The sequence below is a fragment of the Salarias fasciatus genome, chromosome 1 (assembly GCF_902148845.1).
Source record: "Salarias fasciatus chromosome 1, fSalaFa1.1, whole genome shotgun sequence".
NCBI classification, from domain to species: Eukaryota; Metazoa; Chordata; class Actinopteri; order Blenniiformes; family Blenniidae; genus Salarias; species Salarias fasciatus.
Window position 1 is genome coordinate 25581864 of NC_043745.1, and position 27782 is coordinate 25609645.

The window sequence follows — 27782 nt, forward strand, 5'->3', positions numbered from 1 at the left end:
GTGTTTACACAGAATTCTGCCATCACTCATTGACATAGGAACCAGTTAATCCATAACACCGGCCGGGCGGTTCTCTTGTAGTCCCTACGGAGCTCTTTGAAAAACTCACTGTTGCGCGATTTGCGGCCATCTCGACTCTCCAATGTTTGTTCTCTTGGGGTTTTCATTAAAAAAAGTTTCTCAACCACCGTCAAGTTCTTCTGCTTGTTTTTGACTTTCCTGCTTCCCGTTTACTGCGCACGTCACCACTTCACAGCAAGGGAACGCGTGCGCAGAACAAATAATCCTCCGTTTAATCCGCTCTGCTGTCAAGGACCGTATATGTGAGACACAGAGCTGACTATCGATCGGCATCGACTACCTTGTACAATTGGATCCGAAATACAATCTGCTCTGAGTGAAACGGATCCACTCGAGTATTTGTATGACACATTTACAATCCGATTATACGGGGCCCATGTGAATGTGACCATTGTGAAAGCCAAAGTAGATGGAAAAAAAGAGACAATTTTACACCAGTGTACGAGGGACCTCTTTGATTCACTGATTTTCCATTACAGGAGTCAATTTTTTCATGACAGATGAAAAATGACGATTTTTCTTGTGAAAGTCTCTTCATTTTGTCTTATTACTTACTCATTGGAAATGAAATTGGTGCAAAGTACTAGAAGTAAAAGAAAAATGTTTATTTAGTGTATGGTGTACTTCCTACAAGACTGTAAATTTGATTTGTAAATATTGACAATCCATCTGTTAACACCCTACGCAAGTCCATGTTCTGTATTTCAATTCTATCTTTTTCATTCCATGTTTTGTAAAAATTTGAGAAAAAATTGAAATTGCTTGTTTTGGACTTCTCTTCATAAGCCTGGTTGTTTGTTTCTCATGGGATTTGGAAACGTTGGTAAAGAGAATTGAGTTTTTGTCTACATTGTAAACTTCTCTCTCTGTTGTTTGAGGCTCCGTCATCTCAGCGTGAGTCCTGGGAACATGATGCTCCACCGGCTGGTGCACAGTTCTGATGTGAATAAGGTGTATGTTTCAATACAGCCAAACACAAACCTACTGGCAGCATACAAATACAGACACTTTGAAGATGAAATTGTAGTTTCTTCTTTGACATGTGCAAATGTAATTTATACAAGTGTTGTATAGTCAAAGCCTGAAGCCTCACAGTGTCTCTAACCCTACCCTTAGAGCTAGTCCGATCCTGAGTGATGTCTGGTTGCCTCTTGAAGAGGAACCACTTAAGGAAGATAAATGAAAGGAATTTCTGAACCCCTGAGTATTGACAGGTTCTTTATTAACTGTTTTGCAGTGTTTTTTGAAGCTTAGTTCTCTAAAATTGACTGAGAGATGACAGTAATGAAGCATTACCAGTGTTACAAGTGGTACTAAAGTCATTACGAGACATTCAAAGACACAAAAGTGCTCTCTGTGGACTAACCTGAGTCTCTGAGGCAGAATTAATATCAGTCAATCGTATTTTTCCTTGCTGGTCAGCTGCTGTGTACTCAGCTGCCGGGTTATGTACTCTGTCCTCCTGTGCAGCTGGGAAACTGCAGCTTTACAGGCTTCATTACTGACCTCACAGTTACTCTATCTATCTCACACACACACACACACACGCACGCACGCACGCACGCACGCACGCACGCACACACACACACACACACACACACGTCTTTTAAAATGTTTTATAACCCTTCGGATTTACTTCACGTGCTAATACGCCATCCCCTGGACCACTGGAAGGAGTATTTTGTCCACTTTTGTCAGTCCGGCTCTGACTCCTGTTGACCTCCAGCGATTGCGCTAAGCTAACTACGATGCTAACAGCTGGGAGCCAGCCACTGGACACAGAGACACAAAAAAGGGATTTATGAGCTTATCTCACTTTGTCTTTGATAGGGTCCAAAATCTTCAGAGTTTTCCTTTAAGTCTTTTGTAAGGAAACACCAGATCCGAAGGAAAAAAAAAAAGAAACAATATGTGTTTTATTTGAGCATCATTGGTTACATCCACACTGTTGGATGGCAGTGAAACTGTGAATGATCAAATGATCGGAGATCCAGTTCTTCTTTTTGTTTCTCCTCACATCTGTGGTTTTCTGCAGTTTCTCGTCTGCTGCAGAGCTGCATGTTTAATACCCATGCATGTGAACCCCTGTGAGATTTACAGCTTCCTATGCAGTGGTGTGGCGCTGCTCCGGGTCTGACACTTTGGGGAAGGATGATAGAGCTGACAGGCATTAAAGGCCATTCAAATGCCACCACTGTCACACCTTCTCCTGAGCAGAGCGCCGCCGCCTGACTCAACTCCCTTATCAGGAAGCAATCTTGGTCGCACATGCTCCTAATTGCTTGCCGTGTGTAAAGTTTAGATGTTTTGTGCTGTTTTGTTAGATGATGAAATGCAATTAATACGCCAGGTAAATCTGAACAGACCAACAAAATGTGGTTTGTGTCCACAGAAATGATTCTGTCTGCAATTACATTTTACATAAAGGAAAAAGATCCATTTCACACATTAAAGTCTTTCCTTAGCTTTTGTTTTGAGCATTTGTTCACATTTTTTAAAGTACATTTATTTTATTACATTATTTCATTAAAGAAAACTCTCGTGGAATCTCTCACTTGGGTGCAAAGTGAGAGTTTTACATCTTTTTTGAAGGTATCTTCTGATGGGTTTTTGTTTTTCCTCAATAGCTGGACAGAAAAGGTCAGCCTGCCTTTACTCGTCACTCTGTGAAAATCAAGTCGTCCTGCAGTAAGAGTGGTTCCAACACTGGATGTTATTTCACCTCAGGCAGAAATGGCTTGTGCCATGTGGACAGGGGGATTCAAACCTGCAACCCTTCTGTCTGATGGATGACTGCAAACCAAGCCACAACGACCCAAAATGTGTAAGTTATTGACAGGGTTGGGGAGTGACGGATTACATACAATGGCGTTACGTAATTAGGATACAAAAAATGTAAGCCGTTACAGTACATACAAAAAACATGTAATTTCATTACAGGTACATCTGAATAAAACACAGATTACTGTGTGGGATTACTTTTGAAAATCAGACAGAAAATATCAGACATACTGCAGACATACGCACTGACACTGACACTTAACAGCACTTCATGGCACAAACCGCGACACCACCGCAGTCACTATAGATATAAATGATGATAGACGCCGCATCGACCGCTATCTTGGAGCAGCCTCCCGCTCTACTGTTAAATGAATAAAACAACCGGCGTTGCCATGTATTTTACCGCCTGCTGCTGGAGTCATGGCTGCTCCCAGGGAGAGAAACTCATTCTTTGTCTGGAAACGTAGTCATCGTTTTGTATTTAAGTCAGATGAGGCCCATGACCTCTCTGTTTAATGTAAATTCTGCCTCCCAGCTGTGAAAATGCTCTAAACAGAGCTCACAGAGGTCTGCATGTGTTCTTAATCCTCAGAGCATTGTGTGTTTGCTGTGTGTAGAGTCGTCAACACACTGTGAGGATGACACGTCATAATTGTCTTTGTCTTTATTTTATGTTTGCTGGTGAAGTAGTCTCAAAGTAACTAAACGTAATCTGGTATGCTACTTTTTATCAAAGTAATTAGAGTAAGTTACTGATTACATTTTCTGACAAGTAACTTGTCATTTTACCAGATTACATTTTTAAATTAGTTCTACCAACCCTGGTTACTGATAAAGGCAACACACAAATTTTAATTACAAATTAAATCAACTTAATTCATTTCCTGATCAAAAGACAAAGACAAACAATGAGAATGAGAAAATCACGTTTTTTCTTTTTGTTTTTTTAATTGACAGTTCCCCTCAACTGAACTGTCAGTTTTTTGTTTGAACCCTCAACATCTGAAGCAATTAGCAATGACACCAGCTTTACCCTTCAACCTCCTTCCCCTCAGCATCGGAGTCTGAAAGGAAGTGTGAAGTGGCTTCTCACACGACTGAAATGTGTGAGCGTGAGCAGCGAACAGCTCCGGTCCTGGCTGGGTGGTGTTTTATTAGATGCACATCGCAGGCCTTGTCAGCCTGATTACTTTGGACAAAAATCAAATAAATCAGTGACTGAAGGTGAAAGAGGAGTGAAAGACAGACCACTTTTACAAAGGGAACAAAATATTCCCAGAGGAGGGGGTAAAAAATGTCATGATATTTAACTTATTGCTCCTTAAAATGTGTTTATCTCATATCAGGAGCCCTGCCTGTTCTCCAAGGTCTGCTGAACTTTCTAATAAATCTCTGAGTCTCTCAACAAACCCACAGGCAAGAAGGGTAATTCTTTCATGAGGCAGTCTTTCACTCCATCATTTTAAAAGGCAAGAGACACAAATCTTGAAGGTTGCATGACCCTGAGTGTGAATGTTTTCTTCTTTTCAAATCAGACCAGATGACATGGGACAAACACACAATCTGTCACTTAGATTCTCGTCTTGAAATATGCACAGAAACACCAGTGTCAGATACAAAAATAGGCTGAATAAGAGGTCATGGGAAGGATAATGGGAATTAAAAAAAGATATTGTTTGTACAGAAATCAAACACAAATGTAACACCCCAACTGTGAAATATTTATCATGCATTAGTTGGTCTGTTATCGTCAGAGATATTTTTGCTTTTACTCACTTTATGGAACACAAATGTCAGCCTGTCGTCAAATGTCCACTACTGCACCCAAAATTTACTATAACAACTTCTTCTTTCCCACTTCCTCCTCTACACTTGTAGGTAAACATAATGGAAGCTGCAGAGAGCAAGCAATGTGTCAAACAGAAGCACAACTTACAAATACGAGTGAGAACTGCCCCCACTGAATGTGTGTGTTTGAGGAGTATGAGTCTTTGAGGACAGATTATACAGTGTACACATGAAGTGTAATGGAAAGGTGACAACATATTTAGAGATGATATTCATCCTTGATAGCTACAATATGGCTTTTATGTTTCTCAGGTCTAAATATTTATTAGTGATTGTAGTCGCTGCATTTTTAGGACTGTTAGCAGTGGTTAGCAGACTGCAGAATTTGCTGATTGTGTTTTATGGGGTTTATCTGAACCTCTTGTGTTTTCTCCAGTGATGGTGTGGAGACCTGTCCACGGTGTGCCTTTGTCTATATTCAGCTGAGATAGGCTCCTATAAAGCTGCTTAGAAATCAGACAGATAGTTATTTGAAATGAAGTTTGCTGGAAGCATCACAGTGAAATGAGTCATAATTGTGATCAAAGAGGATCATGCTGATCTGGAAATGACTTGAAACAAGTCAGAGTTGATTCAAAGACAAAAATAATTCCTATTCAATTTTGATGTGAATGAAACACACTGTTTTCACAGTGACATTGACGGTGTATCAGACAACCGTAAAACACTCAGCATCGATCAGACTTCCTCATCCGTGGCTCTGTGGATTAATGCTCTCATCAACCTCTGTCTGCCACTTATCAGAGTCTATCATCACCATCACAGAACATATTGTGTTCTTTACAAGGCCGAATGTTTGTTCTCTGTATGTATAAATACACAGACACACACCAATATGGAATCATGTCCGGAGAACAGAGGGGATCCAGCACTTTGCTTTGTGTGTCAAATCATATAAGACACTCAAGGACAGCTCAGAGCTCAGGACAAAGAGATCTATATCCCCTCATGTTTCTCTGTGGCCTTTACTGAATTGTCACCTTGTCTGCTTGTATTCTAGGAAGCAGAAATGTCACCAGATGAGATCCAATAATCGAATGAGGGATTCAACTAAACTGAGATTTATCCCTATATTCACCATATTGAAACAAATTAGACACCTTTACCTGTGATGATGCACACACACACATATACAAAATGAATGAAAAACCACATAAAAATACATAGAAGGGTACTGAGGTGAATAAAGACAGAACGTTTTGAACTGTTCATGTAGCACTCTATGGATTTTCAAAGCTGAAACACACTAACCACTGTTACATGATTTCATTTTCTCGGCTCCGTGTTGTTCTGTGGAAGTTTTTCTTCCTCGTTTGGCTCCTCTTCATCCGGCTTCTCCCACACAAACTGCAGAGAGCACTGCTGCATCTTGGAGCTGAAGACGCTGTCAAAGCGTCGTCTCTGCTCCTCGGTGAACATGTTTTTCCAGTCTCCAATCTCACCTACAATGTATACAAGGAATTTTGTAAGAAGACTCAACTATACGTTTTAATTTAAAGCTTAACAGAATGAAAGTCATTTTATTCACACGACTGTGTTTTTAAAGTCGTGCATTGAGTGAAAGAGTAAATATCACCTCAGATGTGATTATTTACTCCAGTAAATTACAAAAAAAAGTTGGAACTTTGCATTACATGTGAGTTGAAAAGCAAATCATTCGGACTTTATATGTGTGTATAGTGTTAGAACACAGAGGGGGGCGTGCCAACAGGCAAACCAGGCATTTGCCTGGGGCCCCGGCTTTTAGGGGGCTGCACAGAAACAAAAGGGTCTGTAATTTCAGCTGCTCAGTTTATCCCTGTTATTCTCATGGTAATCAATGTTTCTGTGAATTAGCAGCTCGGTGTCGCTCTCAGCCTCATTTATACAATAACCACACTGCTTTAATAGTGTGGTTTGACACTGTCGTACATAAATAGGCAAAGCATTTCTTGAAAAATATTTTGTTTATCTCATTTGACAAAAAAAAAAAAAAATCAGTTTAGTTTAAAAAAAAGCATGAAAACAGCTAATGTAGGAGTGATCACATCAAAACAGATGCCCGAATATTTGTAAGATAGGATCTTTTCTTCTTTGTTGTTCTCTTTTATTTACATCTTTTGGAGGAACGCTGTCAGGCTCTCATTTAGAGAATAAGGATTAGTAAAAATCATTTTTGTGTGTGGCAGAATTTGTGTCCCAAAACTTTAAAAATGCTTGCCACAGTTCAGTAATGCTGTCCTGATGAAATTATGTGAAATGTTATGGGCACCATAGACCCAAACATCATCACAGGTTTTGGAAACAATAAGCTGAATTCTTTCTTCACTGTTTTGGTTTGTTTTGGAATCACTTTGTGGGTGTTTCGAATAATAACCATAATGTTTGAGAATCTTTTGATGTTTTTTTTTTTGTTTTTTTTTTTTTACTGAAATTAAACTTTTAAACAATGTTTTAAGTAATGATTAGAAGTGTTTTACTGTTTTTTCCAGGACAAAGAACCTCTGAGATTTGTGTTTGATCTGTCCGGAGGTCACTATTGGTTAATATCATGATGGGACTGTATGATTCACCTTTCCTCATGAAAGAGCCTTTGCTGTGATCCATTATCTCTTGGGGAACGAGGGTATAGTTGATCATCTTGTTGTCTTTCATGCTGCTGAAGCTGCAGTGTTTCACACAGTTATTGATCTCATCCTCCGCCAGGGGGCACTGCAGGAACAGGCTAATTTTCTTTATGGCGCCTTGTGGGTCCTGGTGACAAGAAGAAGACAGACAGAGGCTCGATAAAATTACAGGACTGAATCATCAGTTCACAGACTATTTAGTGTGAGCAGCTTCCTTAAAAAATGTAAATAACGCCTCCGATTGCAGAGTCACAGCTGAAACTAAAGAAGTGACTAAAGGTCAATGTTTCCACACAGTGCACTTCCACCTTGTGTCAGACCGCAGCGGCTTTTACAATTAGGGAACAACATAGATTAGCTTCATGAGACACTGCTCACTTTAAAGATGGCTTCAGTGCAAACAGCAATTAACAGTATTTTCACTTTACCAACAACATTTCTTCATAGGTGACGTGAAGCAGGTTGCTGACAGCTGCTGTCTGGGTCCAGCCGATAATATGCTCAAACCACGACCCAAAGTGCACTGGAACAACAACAAAAAAGCAACGAATGAATGCATTCACATCCCAGTCTTCGCAATAAAATTTAATTCAATAAATTTGGCAATAATATGAAGCAATACCCACGTTTGCCCTCCAGGAATCGATCTAAAAACTCTGGAAATGAACCAATGTCGGGAAGAAAGTTTGCCATTTTATGGAAGTGGTAAAAGGACACCATCACATCTTTAGGGTTTCTGCTCACGTAGATGACCTGCGAGAGAACGAGGAGAGAAACAACTGCACTCACAGACTCTGGGCTGGTCAACAAGCACTGAAAAGAGTCTGCAAACACTTCCAGTGAGCTCACAGCACGTCACAACAGGTTCACCTGACATTATTGATACTTCTATTTGTATATATTTTAGATTTGTTGACTACATGAACGTGGCTGTGGCTCATCTTCAAATCTCACCACTGTCCATATGCGGAAAAGTCCCTGAACAAGAGGCTGAACCCATTGCAGATCAAGCAGTGTGTGTGTGTGTGTGTGTGTGTGTGTGTGTGTGTGTATGTGTGTGTGCGCGCGCGCAAAAAACAGTTTGGTTAAAAAATAACCCAATTCTAACCCAAATGTTGGTAAAGAAGATGGCTGTGTATGGTCATAGTAGTCACATTCAGCCTGCTTAAGTATTTAGTACCACTTTAAAAGGTAAAGGATAAACAACCAAAAAATGATGCATAACTTTGAAAACCCAGAAATATCTCATATTTTTGCTGCATTCATTTAAAAAACACAATAAGACTTGCTGTTCCTGATTTATTCGCACTGTTGTCGGAAGAATCGTCTATATAACACAAGAGTGAGATGTGAGAAGTGGACCCAGACATCAGGGATGCAGCATTCAAAGCCAACTGCCTCATTAAAGCAATGCTGTGGGAGTGTGTTTGTGAAAACCTACATGCGAAAGGCTGCTGGAGTCATGCACCCTGAAGAGACAACGCTTTCACATCCTTCAACAGATTTTCGCGTGCAACAAAACTAATAGAGGATAGACATTGTTTTTGTACATTTTGCATTAGGAGGCATCAATATAAATGTTATGATGTTGAAAATGCTTTATTTGTCTAGATAGCTAGCTAGCTAGATAGATAGCTGGATAGATAGATAGATGGAAGTCACAGTCAGTTGACAGATAAAGAATGCGTTTCTTCATGATGCTTTGCCTTGTAAAGGACAAAAATCTAAAATGAGGACAGACTACTGTCCTGCAGCTTGTAAAAAGATGGGTGACAGCTGTCTAGCTGAGAACACGCAGTCCTGTTCGAACGATAAGTCACCGTGAAAGAAGCAGAAATTGCTCAGATAAGACTGATAATGCTGAGATAAGATGCTCAAAACAACTACAGATAAAGCAGCAAGAGCTTCTTCCTCATTGTGTATTTTCATTGTTTCCATTCTTACAGTAACAATGTCAGGGGGTAGTTGAAGTGCTTGAGTGATCTGACCTTGGCTTTGGAGTCCTGGATGGCGGTTCGCAGCAGGCGATAGGGAAGGTGTGTGGTGAGGAGGCGAGGCACAGCAGACGAGGCCTCCAGCACCGCGGTGCAGTAGTACTGCTCCAGCCAAGGCGCTCGTGTCCAGTTGGGGACAGTCTGACTTAGGTGAGGGTCTCCTCTGCTGTAAACTAGAGTCACAATCTCCTGCATCCACGTGGTGCCTGATGAGAACAGACAAAACGTCCTTTTCTGAATCTCCTGGAATCTACTCAAAGCCTTTAAAGGGATACGTCAACATTTTGGCAAATTGGCCCATTTAGCGCAATTCCTTAGTCATTTCGAACAGCATACTAACTTTTTTTTGTGAGGGCGAGCTGTTGTTTATCCAGAGGTGAGTCGGGGAAGGTTTTCGGGATGGACACAGTGGAAGTGGATGGTATTTTTGGTTCCCCTCGTTAAACTCATCAAATACAAAATCCAACAACCCCAAAACACTTTGGTGGACACGTTACAATCCGCACATTCACTACGCCAGGGGTCGGCAATTAGCGGCCCGCGGGCCAAATGTGGCCCGCCGAACCGTCCAATCCGGCCTGCGAGAGGATTCCAACATGCATGCGCACAAACGCACGCATTACCCCGGGCCCTCGAGCGGACGCACGCACCCCTGTTGGAGTGCGATATCTGTCATTGTGTTGCAATAGACAATCTTTGAAGGATGTGTTGTTTAGTTGTGGTTTCTGGTTTGTCACTGAAAAATAAAGAGGAGTGGCACCTCGTCTGGTGAACTGAGAGCGCAAGTGAGTGCGCTGCACCGAGCTCACCGTGTGTGTTTATTCTCCAGTAAGTTTGAGTGTAACGGTGTGTTTCCACCGGACGCGACGCGAATTTTTCGTGCGATGAGATTACATACAAAGTCACTGTAATGACGCGATTGTCGCTCAACCTTGAGCGGCGGGCAGCGGACGCGAGCGATGACGCGGCGAGCGGCCGGTGGCGGGCGTTTCCTGGGAAACATCCGCGCGCCCGTCGACTTGCACTGCCACTCGCTGCCGCCCGCCACCCGCCGCTCCATTGCTCGTAGCTCGAGTTGAAATAATTGAACCTTTCAAGCGAATTCGCGCCAGGACAGCCTATCAGCGTGGAGGTCTTCACGGATGTGCTGACGTAGGGCAGAAGGGCTCCGACCACGCAGAACAGTTGGCATGATGCCAAGGCGAGCGGCGTGCGCGATCTCACTTGTTCACCGCTTCTGGTGGAAACTGGGCGTCAGCCTGAAGTAGCGCTGGAACCGGCCGTCCGGGCGCAGCTCCTGCAGAAGACGGTGGAACTCACCGAGCTCAGACCGGCTCCGGAGCGCAGCATGCAGCCAGAAGCGATGCTGGCGCCTCGGCCACAGCCGGAGCTGACTTCCCCATGTCAAATACAGAGCAGCGATTGTGGCAGGCGGAGCATCTCAATCTTTATTTGTAAAAGCACTTCTCATATTCATAAAAGTGCTGAACAGTAAAAACAGTCATAAAACAAAAAAGAACAAAAACCCGCACCATCGATCAGTATGCGCGCGCGCACACACACACACACATACACACAGACAGCCGGGTGCACACAGGACTGTAGGACAAACATCAGAAAAATCCTGCCCACTGTGCAGGAGACGGTGATGAGGGAGAGACAGCAAGATCGATTTATTGCCTGCTGGGATGAGGAGGCTGTGATGTTTCTGCAGGATGTTCTGTGTTGCATATGTGTACCAGCGTGACCCGTCCCATGAATGAATTCACACACCAGCGATAAAAGTCGAGCATCTAGCGCGGCGTGGTGTCATTTGTAGTGCGAATGCCCCCCCCCCCCCCCTCCAGTCCGCGGATGGATGTGCGCTGGAGATGCCTTGGCCCGCGATTGAACTGCCCCCCAAAAAAGTGGCCCTCCGCCAAATCTAATTGCCAACCCCTGCACTACGCTGTGAAATATTAATGCAAAATTACCAGATTGAGTTGTTTATGCGAAGATTGCTAAGACAGAACTACTTACTAAACATGGCATCTGGGTGTAGTGATTTCAAAAGAAAAAGTAGTTCCCAGTATTTGCTTCAGTGTCATAGCACGACAATATTATTTGTTGGTGTTCCACAGCGTAGTGAATGAGTTGAAAGTGTTTTGGCGTTGTTGGATTGTGTATTTGATGAGTTTGATGAGGGGAACCAAAAATACCATTCACTTCCATTGTGTCCGTCCCGAAAACCGTCCCCGACTTGCCTCTGAATAAACAACAGCTCGCCCTCACAAAAAAAGTAAGTATGCTGTTCGAAATGACTATGGAATTGCGCTAAATGGGCCAATTTGCCAAAATGCTGAAGTATCCCTTTAAGACTGTCAGACAGTCAGAAAACAGAGTAATGAGTCATGGGGTAAATAGCAGACAAACTCTCACCTGACTTCGGATAGGAAGCAATGAGAATATCTGTGTCCTGGAAATTAAACTCAACCGCCTGTTGCAAGGAGTCCTGTGTGTGCAGATGTCCAGGAAAAGAAATGTCTTGAAACATCTCTGTGACATCCAGCCTGGCCATGTCCAACTCTGAAGTTTTCAGCCTCTGTCGTTTCTCTCTCTCTCCGGTCTTTCTACGCTGCTTCTGTCTCTGTGAGCAGGATGAAGTACAGACCAAACGCAATATGAGCCAGAAAGAGGAAATAAACTCTGACATGCAACACTTCTCCACTAGAGTCAGACAGGGCGTAGCTTGCAATATTATGATAAAGAGATGGATGTCTGTGATGGAAAGAACATGATGGAATGGAGTAGCCTAATGGAAATGAGTCATTTTGAGCCAAATCCAAAATACACAGGAAAAAATGTAGTAATTTCATCCAAGAGCCACCTCATGTTAACAGCTGCTCTTTTACAGTGATTGTAGTCCATGTAGACTATTGATCAGAGAGAGAAGATAGATAGATAGATAGATAGATAGATAGATAGATAGATAGATAGATAGATAGATAGATAGATAGATAGATAGGTCTTTATTATCCCGTAAAGGGAAACTTGTTTCCACAGCCTTTCATGTCAGCTCAAGATGTCATGGACACCATCGCATACACCACAAGTAAAACAGTAAGACAATTACAAAAACAGAGAATATATAACAAACAGCATCTAACATAGATTGGCAAGTAAGTCAGCGAGGTACCTTGTTCAGTACAGCAATAGCAGATGGAACAAAACTCTTGTTAAAACGGGCCCGTCTACATTTAAGAGTCCGATATCTGCGCCCGGAAAGGAGGGGCTGGAAGAAGTTATGAAGAGGGTGATCTGTGTCTGAAACTACTGATTTGGCCAGCCGGGCTATTGCTCTGTTATTCAGTTCTGAAATGTTTGGTGTGGGAGAGCAGATTATTTTAGATGCTGTGTGAGTGATTTTAAGGAGTTTGTTTCTATTGAAGACTGACAGCATAGTGTAAAAACAGGAAGAACAATACAACAGAATGGACTGGATGATACTCTTATACAGCAGCAGCAGAAGATGAGGAGCAACATGGAGAGCACCGAGTGTACGGAGAACATTAAGTCTTTGTTGTGAGCATTTATGAATGTCCATGATGTGGTGCTCGAAGGTGAAGTTATTGTCCAGGGTGATTCCAAGATATTTAAATGTGTTCACCTGTTCTATAGCATTGCCGTTGATGGAGATATGGTTCAGGCTGGGAGTGGGTGGATTAAAGACCATTTCCTCTGTTTTATCAGGGTTAATGTAAAGATGATTATACATGCACCATTGTGTGAAGTGGGTGACTGAGCTGTCATAGGCAGTGATAGAGTGCTGATTATTGAGGAGAGCCAAGATTGCAGTGTCATCAGAGTAGTTGTAGTATGTAGTGATAGGTGTGGGGCTTGTACAGTCATTAGTGTAGAGCGTGTAGAGAAAGGGACTGAGGACACAGCCCTGTGGGGCTCCAGTGATGGTAATGGTATGGCAGTTCCTGTCCTCACAGCCTGTGGTCTGTTGCTCAAAAAACTATGGATCAAGTGGACGATTTGAGATGAGATGTTTAACTGATGTAATTTGTGTATCATCAGGTGGCGTTGTATGGTGTTAAAGGCTTAACTTAAATCCACAAAAAGAACTGCTGCAAGGTTGCCAGGTGTTTCCAGATGTTGAAGGAGGGAGTGGAGGAGACATGCCACAGCATCCTCCGTACCACGCTTGGCCTTATAAGCAAACTGATGCTTGTCCAGCTGAGTACTGACAGCTGGAAGGATGGTCCGTAGAATCAGTTTCTCATAACATTTACTCACTATAGCTGTGAGTGCAACAGGTCTGTAGTGGTTGGGTTCTGAGGGCTGTGGTTTCTTTGGCAATGGAATGATTGCAGATGTTCTCCAGAATGTGGGCCACCATGCAGTGTGATAAGACTCCTGCATGATGGAGAACAGAACAGGACACAGTTCCACGGCACACAGCTTAAGCACCTTGGCAGGGATGCCATCCGGCCCCATAGCCTTGCCAACTTTGCATCGGCTCAATTCCTGTCGAACATCTTCCTCTGTAAATGGAGGAGATGTTGATGGGTCAAATGGGAGAGTGTCAAGGAGCTCGTTACAGGCAGCTGAGAAGTCAGTGATGTCAAATCTGGAATAAAAGGTGTTGAGTGTGTTGGCAAAGGTTTGGGGGTCTGTGACTGTGGAATAGTCCTGTTTGACCTTCTGTCCTGTGAGTGTTTTTATTTTCTGAAAAGCTTGTTTAGTGTTCATATTTGCAAAATCCTGCTCTATTCTGTGTTTGTATCTGAGCTTTGCTTTAATGATGTGATTTTTAATCCGTCTGTCAATCATTCTGAGGGAGGCCCAATCCTTCTGTTGAAATACCCTGTTTTTTCATCAGTCTTCTTCTAATATGAGATGTAATCCAAGGTTTAGAATTCGGAAATGTCCTGTAGGTTACCATGGGGATACAGTTATTAACACAAAAATTGATATAATCCCTTACAACAGATCCTAGTTCATCCAAATCACCGTCAAATATGCTCCAGTCCGTGCATGCCAGGCAGCCTTGGAGGCATGCAATTGCGCCCTCAGACCACTGCGCAGCGCTGTGGACTTGCGGCTTAGTGCGCTTCAGTTCCTGTTTGTACAGAGGAAGAAAGACCAAAACATGAAGTGCAATTACAATCAGGATTCAACACAGTAACTCTTGAAAATGATGTGTTTTGCAAATGTGTCCACCTCAAACACTCAGATCAGCACAAACTGTAATAATAGCAGAATATGTTCTTGAAAGCTATACAAGTAGTTGTTTGTGAAACTATCAACATGTACTTTATCACATACCATTCTGAAGCGACTGTGGATATCAGGGTTGGCTGAGCTGAGGACGTTGAGGGTTTTTGGACAGAATAAATCATTAGAGGGACGGCTCCATGTTGGACATCTGCTATACTCCCTATTGAGAAATTGTTGACAGATGAAACAAACAGTCTGTATTTTGGAAATTTTCTGCAGATTTAACTGCATAGATGCATTGGTTAGCACTGCTATACAGTAGCTCACCTTTCTCTCAGTGACTCAGGCATTTTGGGGACAAGGTGTCAGTGTTTCTGTCTCAGGTTCTGCAGGCTGGAGCTTTACTTTCTGTTCAAGTATCTGCATTCTTCAAATCCTGGGGCATCACTGAGCTTGGGAAAAGTTTGCCAAAGAGAAGGATTTCATTTTCTAAATACTATTGTAATGATCTAAATCGACTGCTTGTGCTGATACTTTCGATGTAGATTCATAGTTATATTGCCACACACACATATGCACAAATGCACACATTTTGACCTGAGTATACTGGACTTAAGTTATTGTTTTCCATAACATGACTGAACAAACAGGACAAAATGGTAATAAAAAACACAAACATCTGTGCATTTTAAGGGTAAAATCAGAGACGCTGCAGTATTTCCAGGAGACACACTGCAAACAGTCCTCATACTCACATTATTCTGCTTTGCCTGCCAGTCAAGAGTTGGAATAGGGGGAAATCCAGGCGTGCACAAGTTTCTCACGACACACTGGGTGGTCCCACAATTTACAGAGCAACTGTTTTACAATATCTCCGCTTGTTTGAGTCTTGTCAGATTTCACGCTGCAGTTTTTGGGCTTTACCAAACAGAGATTAAACTTGAACCTAAACCTAAAGAGTGACGTAGTTAAATAAAGCTCCACCTAGTGTATGTGTTTTTCTAATAACAACACATTGAAACTGACTGGGCTTTACCGTTCAGATTGAACCTTTAAATCTAATCACTCTGTCCACTGATTTTCTGCCAGCAAACAACAGAGACAGTTGAGCTGAAGGTAAATGTTTAAATCCTGAGAGATTTTCTACTTTCAATTAGTGGTGTGTATCGCCTAGTATCTGGCGATACGATTCGTATCACGATTCATGGGTCACGATTCGATATATCCCGATATATCCCGATACCAATGTTCATGACGATTATTGCGATACTTTAGGAACAACAAATTTGTAAACTAGTAGTACTTCATGAGAAAACTTGTATGAAACACATTTTATTCACCCCAAATGCAACAGAAGCACTCAAGCAACTATATATAACAGCAAACAAGTTGCAGGCTACTTTTTCATTTAAACAGTAAATAAAAATAAAGGCTATATATACCTTCAATAATGTAACATGTTTTGAGAAAATAAAGTGCAATCATTGTAAAACATTGAATTGAATTGAATTGAAATTCCTGTATTTGTCTCACAGGGGGAAATTGCAATGTTAAGCAGCACAGAGAAAAGAAAGAAACAGAAAAGAAATGCAAAATATGAGAATTTACAAGGTCCAACCATACACAGAAAAATTAACTATAAATTTAGGATAAATATAATTAAATAACAGATACAAACTAAATGACATAATTTAAATGTAGTTTAAATGTAAGTTTCAGACAGATATAAAGAAATAACAGATATACACTAACAGATATAAATCAAATATAAATTAAATATACATTTAAGACAGAACACATATGTAAAGTATAATATTAATAACAGATATGAGTTACATATTATTTAAATATACATATAGGACAGACATATGTACAATATTATAGAAAAATGTGAGAGACATGAGAAGGCAAACACACAGGAGTGTCATTTAGAACAGTGTGTGGTGTGTGTTTGGACTGGTTGGAGCAGTGCTGGCTGTAGAGTCTGATAGCAGCAGGGAGGAAGGACCTGCTGAGGAGGCAACGCTCCTTCTCACACCTGGGGGGACGCAGCCTGTCCCTCACACAGCTGTCCAGGGCCCTCAGGGTGTCCTGCATGGGGACATCCTGCTCAAATGCATGTGGGTTGGTGGTGTTTCCGCGGTATTTGACTTTTGCAAAGCACATTTTACAAATGGCGTGGCTCTTATCTGTCCCTCCATCCTGGTTGTAAAAGCCAAAGTGCGTCCAGAATCCGGCTTTATAAATATTCCTCGGAGCGTCTCCCACTTCCTCCGCCACGGGAGACTGTTGTGTGATCCAATTACCGCGAGACGGTAGTGTAAAGAAACCACCAGGAGAGCTCTCGCATGCTGTTCTTCCTCTGGCGGACTGGAGGCTCTGCAAAGCTCTTGGTGTGGTGTGCTGCCAACTAGTGGCCAGGAGTAAAAGTGCAGCACACAAAAAGACGCCGCAATGGATATTTGCCGGGTAAATACATAATTAAAAATCCATATGAACGTATTTTGAATCGATGCGAGAATCCCGTGACGTCATATCGCGATATGTCACCGAATCGATTTTTTTAAACACCCCTACTTTCAATGTTTCTGTTACTATTTCAGTGTTTTGGTAGGCATTGCGGCAATCTTAAAGAGCAACAGAGACAGAGAAGGAGGAAGAGACTCATTTGCTCTTTAGTTTAGCAGCAGCAAATTTATTGTTAAAACAACCAACCCACGCTACTGGCCTCCCTCCGTGGAGGCGCGCAGGCCACGCCCTTCCCCCAGAGGTCTCCCTGACCCACAGTGCAACTAAAAGTGAACACAAAAGCAAAAGAAAACATGGCAACAGCACAGTAACGATAAACAGAACACACCCACAATGAAACGAAACATGAATAATCCCCACAAAACACATAAACCGGCCCGAAACGGCCAAAACAGTCCTGCTACCCACAATCCCCTGCGGGAACGGTGCTCAGTTCTGGAGCAGCGGTCCTCTACCGCCCCCTAGCGACCCCCCCACGGTCGCTACAATATAATTAAAGCCAAAATGTGATTGCATTACATTATGATGCTGTCTCTATGTTAAGACTGTTCTTTTTAATTCAGTCATGAGAGTCCAAGTGAATAGTTTGAATATGAGGTGAACACAAGGGCAACATTCATCTACTTGTGTTTTTCAAACAAAAAGCAGTCCGCCCAGTCCTGTGAAACATTATGTTGGTATGTTGGTTAGGGAGGAGGTGGGAGTAGGGGGAGACCAGCTCCACAACATTAATCAATTTTATCTGTCCTTTATTTTTCATTCATTTATTTATTTTATTTTATTTTTTTACTTGAAAGCGGATGGTCGACGGACCTATTATGCTATTTTTCAGTCACGTCATATAGGTCACAGAAGCCCAAAAACATAGTATTTAAGTTTGTTTCTGCCCCAAATCCAGCCTATGTTCGGAGTTTGAGCGGTCTAAAAAGTGGCTCTGAGGAGCCCTCCTCCGAACAGCCTGATTTTCACAGCCGACTTTCCGGGATGCACTTGAACGCATCTGGCCACTACCACTCTCTCACACATGGTGGGGGCACAGTCAGAGGCACGTTCCCTCGACCGTTTCAGCTTAAATGTGGTGTAGCGAGACAAGGAGGAAAAACACAATTTTCAAATTTGAACGTCTTAATGAGGCTACGGCAACACATACTACTATAACCACCTATCCAGGGGCCCCCCAAAGGCTTGGTTCCTCTTCCGGGGGGAGTGGTGATCCTCTTGTTGACGTCATCAAGAGGAAGATTTCAGAATCGCGTGTTTGAGTGTATATTTCCTTAAAAGTGGAGTGCGCAATTGAGGGAGGTGACTGAATTTTTCACTTCTGGGGGATCATACAGAGGCTCTGGGAGGTAATACGACTGTAAAGACTCCTTTTTAAAGTGAATTTTGCAAAATGTGACTCCTTTAAAGGTGCATTAAGGAGTTTTTCAACTTTAAAAATACTTATTTTCCACCATAAATATGTTACAAATGTTCAATGGTGTGTACAATGTGCCCTGACATATGCATTGTAAGTACCGCTAACAGCATTAAATTGTCACTTGAAAGTTGCAGTGCCGGTCAGGCACCAGAATTTTCTTACTGAGAATTTGAGATGATGTGATGTAATACGCAGTCCCGCTTGCCTGATTTAAGTTTCGTTTTGTCCGCCATTACTCCAAGCAGTATTGAGGATGGAGCTACCAGAAAGTAAGAAAGGACCGGCTTCTAGCACTGCCACAACTCCAGCACAGACTCCACCAGGCAAAAGAAACTTAAATTTTACTCGAGCGCTACTAAAAGAGCGAGGAAGGAGTTCCCCTCTTCCGTGGACGTAAGCCACAGGCACAAGTTTTTCACTAAGCTGCATTACCGCCAAGGCCTGCAGGGGGCGCTGTTTCGCATAAAACGTGCAAACTCCTTAATGCACCTTTAAAACGAATAGCATTGGGAGAATTTAGTTGTTAGAGTGCTGTTCGATACTCTCTGTACTGTCTGTGCTGTACGGCATCATACTTCAAGCAGAGGACTGATGGGAAACATTCAAAAACACATCATGTGCATCCCAGCCTGATAAAGCTGAAAGAAAAAAAAAAACAAGACAGGACTAAAGCTGAAGCAAAGCCAGACTTAGAAGTTAGGAGGTAGGCAGAGTGCTTGAGGGCCTCAAGAGAGTATATTTTTAAACATAATTACTAAAGAAGCACATTAGATAAATGACATTACAGTAACACTAGACCAATTCACAGCACTGTACATGTCTGATACCACAATGAAAATATAATGGCTCTATGTATTTCATCAGGAGCGTTTTTTTTTTTTTGCATTAAAATATAAGGGGCAACTCTGACTTTTTCTCAAGATATTATAATGAAGTTACAGTTACTAAAGTTAAAATATATATATTTTTAATAATAAGCATAAAGTTCACTTCTAGTTTTAGCATTAACATATCCGAAGTTCTCGTTTTCAGCAGCTGTGTTGTTCTGTCAATAAACTCCTGTTTCCTGGAAGAAGAAACAGTATTAAAGATGAAACAACTGCGTGAAATACATGCACGTGCATTCAACAGTTTCTGCAGGGTCAGTGTGGATAACTGCTATTTTCGAATGAAAGAGAGAAGTGCAACAATGGGGTATTTTCACAGCTTCACTACTTCCTGAAAATAGCTGTGCACACTCATTTCCTGTCTTGCATTATTGGCCAAACTGATTATTCCAGGTGTGTCTGGTTTAGACTGCTGCAACAAGACACACCTGGATTAATCATTTTGGCCAATAATGCAAGACAGGAAATGAATGTGCACAGTTAATTTCAGGAAGTAGTGGAGCTGTGAAAATGGCCCATTGGAAAGTTCATAATGTCTGGATTTCACAGTACACAAAGGAACTCCTTCATTTCTCTGCCTTCTCTGAGGACATCGGTCACTAAGGTGATTGACTGTCTTGATCGTCAGCCCCCGTCACCATCCACCCACCACATGGACCTTTCCTTTTGCCCTCTTCCTCCGGCTTCATCTTCCGATCTGCAACGGAGGTGGAGCACCAGCCGCTCCAGAGAGGAGCAGAGAGGAGGCCCGACCGGCCCAGACATGGGCCTCAGCAACCAGCTTCCTCCACCGCAACAGAGAACCTGAACTGCTGGGAGGATGTTCCTGAAACACAACCTTTGCCAACCATTCACAACCTTTTCTCTCATACTGTTTTGCCAAGATAAAAATAACAAGTTATCACTTATCTGATCTGCCATTTGTTGCAGCCTTTTGGTTATCCAATTCAATTCAGTTCAATTCAATTCAATTCAAAGAAGCTTTATTGGCATGACAAACATACATTCACATTGCCAAAGAATTACATAAAAAGCACACAATATAAACAGTTTAACACACTTCTCTGGAATGCAAAACAGTGCAAGACAGTGCAAATACTATAAAAAAGGAATGAAAGTTAAATAGAATAAAAATATGAGTAGTCTCTTTGTACTTTATACGTAGTGAAAGTACAAGTGTGCAGTGGGGGTGTAAAGTGTTCAGAGTGGTATTGTTTTTATATACAAATGCAGAACCAGTTACATGTCCTTGCACACAGCCTCATTTGTCGAATGGAGATGGTCTTGGTTCTGGTTCTGGTCCTAGTATGTCCTCCTGCTCGGGTTCATGGAGGTTTCAGTTTTTCAGTTCGTCTCCTGTTGGAGCCGTGCACAAACCGGGCTGCTGTGTTTGCACACTGCTGTACTTCCACGAGCAGAGCAGGTATGGCAGTTTCAGCATGTCGGGCATGCTCTGAAAGTCAGTATGTGTGTTTGTGATGAGGGGCAAGTAGGTGTCCCTGAGATCTTGGTACAGAGGGCAGGCAGTCAGAAGTACAGCTCGGTCTCCACCTGACCCTGTGTGCAGTGGGGGCACAGTCTGTCTTCTCGGGGGGTCCAGGTCTGTCTGTGCCAGCCTCTCTTGATGGCCAGGTTGTGCTCGCTGAGCCTGTACCTGGTCAAGGATTTCCTGAGCTGAGGGTCAGTCACAGTCAGTCAGAGACTCAAAAAAGTAAAGAGTTACCCGTTACTCGTTACCTTTGAAAAAAGTAGTGCCTTACACTACTTGATTACTCCATGGAAATAGTAACGAAGTTACACTACTCGTTACTGCATAGTGCTCCGCGGAGCTATGCTCCGGTATATCCTGCGCATGCGCAGGTCTGTGTGTATCAAAACGTTATTTTAACCGATTGAAAAGAAAACATGTCTTTTAAAATGTTTTATAACCATTCGGATTTACTTCACGTGCTAATACGCCGTCCCCTGGACCACTGGAAGGAGTATTTTGTCCACTTTCGTAGTCCGGCTCTGATTGACTTCCAGCTAAGCTTCGAGCTAAGCTAACTATGATGCTAACAGCTGGGAACCAGCCACTGGACCAGAGACATAAGTAAGGTATTTATGAACTTGTCTAACTTTGTCAATGATAGGGAAAGGGCGTGGGTCCCCAATCTTCGGAGTATTCATTTAAAAGGGGCATTTACAGTGGGAGGGAGTGCCGTGTTGTCAGTGGGGCACAAATTTTACTTTGACGGTTCCATCAGCCCTAACCCGGAAGAGACAGCGAGTAGTTGCTCGTATGGCCACCGTTCCATCTACTGGTGGTAAAAAAAAAAAACACTCTGCTTAAATAATATTTTGGTTGCTCTATTTGCACTCATTATAAAAGTAACAATCGTAGCGTTTCATTTGTAACGCTAGTTTAACTACCAATCTAGAAGGAGTAGTGCCGTTACACTACTCGTTCCCATCAAAAGTAATTTAACTACTTGTAACGTTCGTTACTTGTCATTATATACCCAGCTCTGGTCACAGTGCTCAGGTATTCTGCCACCATGTATTTTCTGTTTAGGGCCAAATGCAGTATGTTTCCAGTTTGCTCTGGTGTTTAATGGATTCTGTCCAGTGGTTCAGGGATTTCTCTTTCTGTTTCTGAATAATTTGGTTGGCTCTGATTGGCTGTCTGTTTGGTGGCTCTGCTTGTGTTTGTGAGCAGAGTCCCAGAACCAGCTGGCTGAGGGGGCGTGTGTTTACAGCCTGTCTGTAAGTGAGGGCTTTGTAGTGGAGAGTGCTGGGCTCACTCTCCTGAAGGTGCTCATAGAATTTAAGAGCTCTCTTCTGGATTTTAATAATTAGAGTGTAACAGGGGGGATATTCAAAAGAGTTATCGCTGGGGGATGTAAATGGATATTAGTGGCCGGCAAAGTATTGAAATTGGGTGAGTGAGAGCAGGGTGTGACCAACAAAGAGCAATCCACGTAATGAAATACAAGATGCAGTTTATTTGGTCTAAAATATTATAGTGTTAAAAGAAGAATAAAAGGATTAAAACAATACAAAACTATTCTAAACGGGTCTTAAATACTGCGGGGGGGTCCAAGCACTTCAATATCAGCTCCCGGGTGCCGCTCTGGGGGCAGGGCTTCTCCACCCGGCGTGGACGGAGGCTGGATCCCCAAGACAATCCCAACGTCGTCTGGGGTGGGGTGCAGTTCCTCCTTCTGCGTTGCTCCGGTCACCAGAGGGACGTCCGGACGGCACCTGCCACGTACAAAACCGGGCCAGCACAAAGCGGGACCAAGCGACTCCACGCTCTAGTCCATGTAGTGAGCACCACACTGGACGAGTATAATATTCACGGGCGTGGCAGGGTTTCCTCCCTGCCGCTGCGTGTCAACAATGTGTGGTGCTCGAACTGGATCGCTCCGCTGGTCCCGTCCTGGTTCCGTCACGGCCCCAGAGTGTGCTCCCTTGGCGGTGTGGCTGCCGTCCTCCCGGTGCACTGCTTCCCCTGTGTCTGCTCCTCCGTGTCTGCTCCTCCGTGTCTGCTCCTCCGTGTCTGCTCCTCCGTGTCTGCTCCTCCGTGTCTGCTCTCCTGCTGCCAACAGCCACACTGCCTTTTATGCACCTGTCAATTTGCCACAGCCCAGGTGCGCTAATTGAATACAGGTTTGGCTAGAGGCTCACGTGAACAGGGGTTCCAATCAAGGTGAATGGGAAGGGCTTATTCAAGGAAAAAAGGAAAACAAAGGCAAACCAGCAACACACAGCACACAAATGAAACAAAGCCCTTTCCCAAGCGCCCGATCACACCCCCCCACCTTTTTTAGTTGCCAGTCCCTGCACTCAAACTAGTCCCCATAGCGGGCTGGCTGTTGGCCAAAGTTCACACGGGTTGAGCGACGGGGCAAGTCTTGAGGCTCATCTTGCTCTGATGCAGCTGGGATGAACCCATAGAAAACAGGGAGTCCAGCCTGCTGTGTCAGGGAGGATGCTTCTCCAGTAGGTGGCTCCGTCACAGTTGGGGGTACAGTACATAATTTTAAAGCATTCCGATGCACAGTCTGTTCATGGCCATCTTTCTCACGGCGCACCCTATAAACAACCCCAGTGTCCCCCACACAGTCCAATATCACAAAGGGTTCAGGGTCCCACCATGTGCTCAGCTTACCCTTCCCCTCCCTGCGTCTGTTTCGCAACCACACACGTTCACCAGGTACCAGAGGCAAGGCTTTGGCTTTTTTATCAAATTGCCATTTGTTTTGGGAGGCTGCGTCAGCGGCTTTCTTTCGAGCAATGCCATAAGCGAAAGCGAGTCTATTTTGATGATCTCGAACCCATCCAGGTAAATCAAAGGACTGCTGCTGGGAGCTTAGACCTAAACGTACATCTACAGGAAGTCGCAGGTGCCTACCGAACATCAAAAAGGAGGGGGCATACCCCGTGGCACTGTGGACTATGTTGTTGTAGGCGTGGACTAGTTCAGGTAAGTAACTTTGCCAACAGCGTTTCTTTTCCTCATCTAAGGAGCGGAGCATGTTTAACAAGGTTTGGTTAAAACGCTCAACACCACCATTCCCAGCGGGATGGTAGGATGTGGTCCTACTCTTCGTTATGCCATACAAATCACAAAGTTGTTGCATTAGGGCCGACTCAAAATTTGGGCCACGATCAGAATGGAAACGCGCCGGGCAGCCAAACGGTTGTATGATGTGATTCCAAAGCATTTTTACGGTGGTTTGGGCTGTTTGGTCAGTAGTGGGCATAGCCCATGCGAAACGAGTGAATTTATCTGTAGCGACAAGGATATTTTGATAGGTATCTGTAGGTCGGCCTAGAGTTAGGTAGTCCAGCTCAATGATTTCAAGTGGGTAGGTGGATTCGATAGGGTGGAGTGGAGCCCTAGGCTCAATGCGACTTTTTTGAAGGCAGCACCTATCACATTTTTCATGTAATGCTCGTACCTCTCCCTCCATATTGGGCCAATAGAACTGCTGCCGTAACCGAGCAAGAGTCTTTTCCACACCACAGTGGGCCCCAGCTTCGTGTGTCCTCCTCCAGACTTCTTCACACCTACAACTTGGACACACAACCTGATGGTGCTCCTCATGGGTCATCCCATCAACAAACGTCCGGTACAGTAGGTCACCCCTCACCGTCAGCCTTTTCCACTGTTGAAGCAGCTTCTGAGCTCGATTTGTAAGTGCCAAACGTACAGCGCGTGATGGGAAACTGTTCTTTGCGACATATTCCTTGACAATCCTGATGTCCGGATCAGAATCCTGTGCCTCCCTCCATCCAACGTCGGGCATGATGTTGACAGCTGATACATCGGCGGGCTCCTTCGGTTGTACTGCAACCTGTTCTACATGGACAGGAAACCTGGAGAGCGCATCAGCATTGACGTTACTTTTACCTGAGCGGTATTTCACTGTATAATTGAAGGAAGCAAGCTGTGCCACCCAGCGTTGTTCCACTGCTCCGAGTTGCGCTGTTTGCAGGTGGGCCAGAGGGTTATTGTCTGTGTAGATGGTGAACTCTGCTCCTGTAAGAAAATCCTTAAATTTTTCCGTCACAGCCCATTTGAGGGCTAACAGTTCAAGCTTAAAGGAGCTGTAATTGGCATCATTTTGTTCAGTTGGGTGAAGGCTTCTACTGGCATACGCGATTACACGTTCATGACCGTCCTGAACCTGTGACAGAACGGCTCCAAGACCTTGATGGCTAGCATCCGTATACACAATAAATGGTTTGTCGTAATGGGCGTATGCGAGTACAGGAGCTTGAGTCAGTGCCGTTTTTAAATGATCAAAGGAAGCCTGACATTCAGGGGTCCAAGTTACTCTCTTTGATTGGGAACGCTTGTCCGCTGGAATACCAGTTAAGAGTCTATTCAAAGGACGTGCAATCTTAGCAAAACCTGCTACAAAGCGTCTGTAGTACCCAGCCAGGCCAAGGAATGCTCTAACCTGCTTTATCGTCGTTGGGACTGGCCAACCTTGGACCGCTTGAACTTTCCCCGGGTCTGGCCTCACACCATGCTGGTCCACTACATGTCCCAGGAACGTCACCTCCCGCTGCAGTAGCCTACACTTGTCCGGGCGTAGCTTCAGACCATGTCCCCACAGCCGCTCAAACACCTGGTCCAGATGCTGGAGATGGGAAGAGAAGTCAGCAGAGTATACTATGATGTCATCCAAGTATACCAATAACGACTCGGCTATTTGTCCATTGAGACACTGTTGCATTAAACGTTGGAACGTTGCTGGCGCATTACATAGTCCAAATGGCATACGCTCAAATTCGTATAGGCCAAGCGGGGTCGCAAATGCAGTCTTTTCTTGATCATCAGGATGCATCTCGACCTGCCAGTAACCACTGGCGAGGTCCAGGGTCGAAAACCACTCCGATTTACTTAAGTTGGTTAAGGTCTCTTCAATGCGTGGTAATGGGAAAGAGTCTTTATGAGTGACAGCGTTTAACTTCCGGTAATCCACACAAAAACGCCAGCTGCCATCTTTTTTGCGCACAAGGACGATAGGGGCAGCCCAAGGACTACAACTTTCTTTGATCACCCCTTTTTCAAGCATACTGGAGAGGAGGGTTTTCATTTCTTTATACAGCATAGGTGGAATAGGCCGGTACCTCTCCCGGATAGGAGCCGCGTCTCCTGTAGGGATCCTGTGCTGCACTAGATTTGTCCGCCCAAAATCCTCCTTGTGCTGTGCGAAGACTTTCTCCCACTTCTGCAACAGAGCACACAGCTCCTCCTGCTGTTGCTCGGACAGATCGGATCGCTCCGTCATCAGACTCACCTCAGTCGGCCATTCTGGGATTTCGACAGCGGCTGCAGCGTTCGTCAGAGCCACCTGGACAATGCCATCCTCCTCCAGAGACAGGGCCAGGTCACTGGAACCGTGCACATCCGCGTCTTCAATGTGATAGAGCTGTCCTAATTTTTCAAATCGACCAATGGAAACACTGTATGGGTGTGGATTACAAATACGTACAGGAACTTTACCTCTCCTCACCTCAACCAGAGCCTTTGCGACACCCACATCACCAGCACGCGGCACGGCCTCTATAAGAGCGCAGTAATTTGTCCCACCTGGTCCCATCTTTGCCCGCCCCCAGACTAGCATCTCACTCTGTGCGGGTACTGTGACACTACGTTTGGAAGCTAACCTCACATAACCCAAATGTCCATCTTCGCTGGGGGAAAGGTTAATTTGACAACAGGTGGCAAACGCATCCCTCCAAACTTTCTGCTTTTTGAAGACCTGTGGGACGGCTGACTCCCAAGGGCTTCTGAACAAGGTATCCCAACAAGCCACAATGACATTCATTCCCACAATTAAAGGGTGGGTACACCTCTCGTCTTCGACAATTACCACCCCCCGTCCTGGGACTTGAATACCCTCCACCTCCAGGTCTAAGACGGCATAACCGACGTAGGGTATTTCTAAGCCATTAGCAGCCCTTAATTGGAACAAGGTAGGGGTCTTTCCAAGCTTAGCTTGTGTGAAATGTGCATTAAACACACTTTCTGCCATTAATGTGACCTGAGACCCTGTGTCTAAAAGCCCACTGAGCTGAACCCCCTCAATGGTTAGTTTAATTATAGGGCATTGGCCGACAACTGCTTCAGAGGCCCTGGGTGGTGGTGGTGGAGTGTCAACAAGCCCTGCTACTCGGACCTCAGCAGCAGGGGTAGCTAGTTTAAAGCTGGTTCAGGTGTAGCAGGTCCTCTACAATAGCGAGCTATGTGGCCTGCCTCCCTGCAGCGGTGGCAAATAGGCCTGCCCTGTTCATCTCTGTCGTTGTGGGGTCTGGGTGAGTAGCGCTTGTTCCACGTTGGGTTAGAAGAGCGGGGCCGAGGTGAGGCTGGCTGCAGCAGTGGTTTGAGTTCTGCCACGATATCCTGTGTCAGCCCCTTCACATGGGTCTTCACGTCATCCATAATTTCACGCTTGAGCCGTTCCTTCCAGTCGGCATCCTGTGGGGGTCTGGAAGGAACAGACTGTTTAGTAATCATAGAGCAGGTTACCTCGGGCCTTTGGTGGCTATATTCTGAGTCCAACTTCAAGGCTTCCTCCCGCAAATCAGCAAACCCTAGGCCCGGGTTGCGGCGAGCATAAACCTTTAAGGCTTGAGCCAAAGGCCCATCACACAGTCCAAGCAGTAGTTGATCCCGCAAAGCAGTTTCAGAAGGAGCATTATCTGGATCCTGACTGTCCAATTTGCAGTACAACTCACGCAGCCTCAAAATAAATGATTTGACAGGCTCATCCACTCCCTGTAAGCAGCAAAAAAATTTTGATCTCACAACTGGTATGGGGGTCTGGTCACCGTACAGAGAATCCAAGTACTCAAATATTTTAGCTGTTGTATCTTTTTCAGCTGCGTTCAAAACCGTTATTTGTCGTTTGGCTTCACCACTTAATGC

The 27782-nt window shown here is 44.1% G+C and overlaps 1 protein-coding gene across 1 annotated transcript; it reads right to left on the reverse strand.

The window, feature by feature from the left end:
• Positions 1–2036: 2036 nt before the first annotated feature.
• Positions 2037–11917, reverse strand: sult5a1 (sulfotransferase family 5A, member 1). Its single transcript, XM_030091323.1, has 6 exons — positions 11732–11917; positions 9308–9519; positions 7946–8072; positions 7748–7842; positions 7266–7446; positions 2037–6155 (listed from the first exon to the last, which is right to left on the reverse strand). Exons 1-6 carry the CDS (start codon positions 11868–11870, stop codon positions 5980–5982), a joined length of 930 nt encoding a protein of 309 aa, XP_029947183.1. The 5' UTR covers positions 11871–11917; the 3' UTR covers positions 2037–5979.
• Positions 11918–27782: the final 15865 nt, after the last annotated feature.

Bases quoted from the DNA above. Each gene is read 5' to 3' on its own strand.
- sult5a1 (XM_030091323.1), bottom strand. From the start codon at position 11,870: ATGGCCAGGCTGGATGTCACAGAGATGTTTCAAGACATTTCTTTTCCT. The intron at 8,073-9,307 runs GTCAGATCACTC...GTTCTCTCGCAG, and splicing joins TCCAGGACTCCAAAGCCAAG to GTCATCTACGTGAGCAGAAA. The intron at 7,447-7,747 runs GTAAAGTGAAAA...TCTTGTCACCAG, and splicing joins CCTATGAAGAAATGTTGTTG to GACCCACAAGGCGCCATAAA.